The sequence below is a fragment of the Oratosquilla oratoria genome, chromosome 19 (genome assembly GCF_046742065.1).
Source record: "Oratosquilla oratoria isolate Oo_2021 chromosome 19, ASM4674206v1, whole genome shotgun sequence".
Classification (NCBI taxonomy): domain Eukaryota; kingdom Metazoa; phylum Arthropoda; class Malacostraca; order Stomatopoda; family Squillidae; genus Oratosquilla; species Oratosquilla oratoria.
The window spans coordinates 38,832,134-38,834,192 of NC_134795.1; the positions used below are offsets into that span (position 1 = coordinate 38,832,134).

General features: G+C 44.3%; 1 protein-coding gene across 2 annotated transcripts in view; it reads right to left on the reverse strand.

Annotated features, from left to right (window-relative positions):
* Positions 1-2,059, reverse strand: part of Ufc1 (Ubiquitin-fold modifier conjugating enzyme 1) — a 91,601-nt gene continuing 89,542 nt past the window's right edge. For both annotated transcript variants that reach the window (XM_076202911.1, XM_076202912.1), the window contains one exon: positions 1-174. In XM_076202911.1, coding sequence (XP_076059026.1) covers positions 94-174 — 81 coding nt within the window. In that variant the 3' untranslated portion in view covers positions 1-93. The remainder of the gene's footprint in view (positions 175-2,059) is intronic.

Sequence of the window (2,059 nt, forward strand, 5' to 3'; positions counted from 1 at the left end):
TTATGTATATTGAACAAAAATTTATTTTTACACCCTATACATAGGTCAAATAAATCTATAGATTCAATATTCATTTCAATAGCATCGTGACATCTATTCTGCAGTTTTTTCTTTATAAGTGACGACCCCTCTCTGGATCATGTCTGGAATCTCGACAGCAAGCCATGGCCCCAACTGAAAAATTAAAGTCTATCATAAATACAAATAGCTTCCTAGAAACTGTAATCATATCATGCATTAGGAAAGAGTATAACAAGAAAAATTAATTTACAATAACTATTTCATGATTATTCTAAACTAATACATACATACATATACCAAGGCTTTTTCCCCCTTACAAGGGAGGTAGCCAAAAAGGAAAAGGCATAAAATCATTCCCACCCATTTCATCCCTGAATACACTCCACACCCCTCCACCTTCCCTCTCATCTTAGCACCTCCTGGATGACGGGTCATCCCTGCACCTTGTCCACTGCCCTGGGTCAGAAGCAGTGTCGCAAGACACAGTACATCCACAGCAAGGCCGCTTCATTAAATCGGCGACCCACCCTTTCTGTCCCCCCATGCATAAAAGGAGAAGATGGGGAGAAATCCCTTCAGGCTGCGTCAAAATTTGCTCACACATACTACCTCATCCCCCATCCCCCCGCCCATTCCACCTCATGCATCACAACATCATCCATATACAACCATTCTCCATTCACCCCGTCTTCTGTCCTCTCCCGTCCTTCCTCAACAGACATTCCCCAATTCCCCAAAGCCCCCTTCACCCCATCCATCCACCTTATCCTAGGAAGTCCCTTCATGTTCACTCCCTCCACATCTGCCTTCCATACCTCTTTTACTAGTCTTTCTTCACTCATTCTTTCCATATGTCCAAACCATCCTAATACTCTTTCATCAACCCTATCTCCCAACCCCCTTTCCACCCCTGTTCTTCTCCTCACCTCCTCATTTATCACTATATCCAGACTAGTAACCCCCATCATACTTTTTCAGACACCTCATCTCAAACACATTTAAACTCCTTCTCTCTTCCTCTCTTATGTTCCATGTTTCTGCCCCATACAGTGCTGTTGGCACAATCACTCCTTCATATAGTCTCCTCTTAGCATCCATTCCCAAATGTATATTCCTCATTACACTTTTTAATCCACCAAGGCATTTACTCGCTTCTCTCAATCTACATTCTACCTCCACCTTCACTCCTCCTTTTCCTGCCACATTTGCACCCAAGTATCTAAAACTATCCACTTCCTCCAGTCACTCTCCCTTAATGCTCACTTCCAGTCTACTGCCACTTTCACCCCTTGTACATCTCATCACCTTACTTTTACCCACATTTATCTTCAGCTTTCTTCTATCACACACTCTCCCAAGCTCTGTCACCAGCTTCCTCAATCCCTCCTCCGATCCTGCCACAAGCGCAGTGTCGTCCGCAAACAACAGCTGGCTCACCTCCCACTTTTCTCCATTTTCTTTAACCATTTCCAATCCCTGACCCACTACCCTTGCACTTACCTCTCGCACTACCCCATCCATGTATAAGTTGAACAGCCAGGGCGACATAATGCATCCTTGATGAAGTTCCACCTTTACCTCGAACCACTCACTCTCTCCATTTCTAATCCTGACACAAGCTCTACTACTCTCATAAAAACTCTTGATAGCTCCTAGAAGCTTTCCTCCTATCCCATATATCCGCAAAACCTCCCACAGTGCCTTTCTGTCTACCCTGTCGTAAGTCTTTTCCAGGTCCATAAAGGCCCAAAAACATCCTTCCCCTTTCCTATAGCTTTCTCACATATCTGTCTTACCACAAAAATCTGATCTACACAACCCCTACCCGTCCTAAATCCACACTGTTCCTCACCAATTACTCCCTCTGTTCCTCTCCTAATCCTCTCAATCAAGATCCTCCCATAAGCCTTCCCAACTACACTTAACAAACTAATCCCTCTGAAACTACTACATTCACACTTGTCCCCTTTTCCCTTGTACAGTGGAACTATACAGGCACTCCTCAAGTCCTCCGGCACTCTACCCTCTCTCCAGCAAA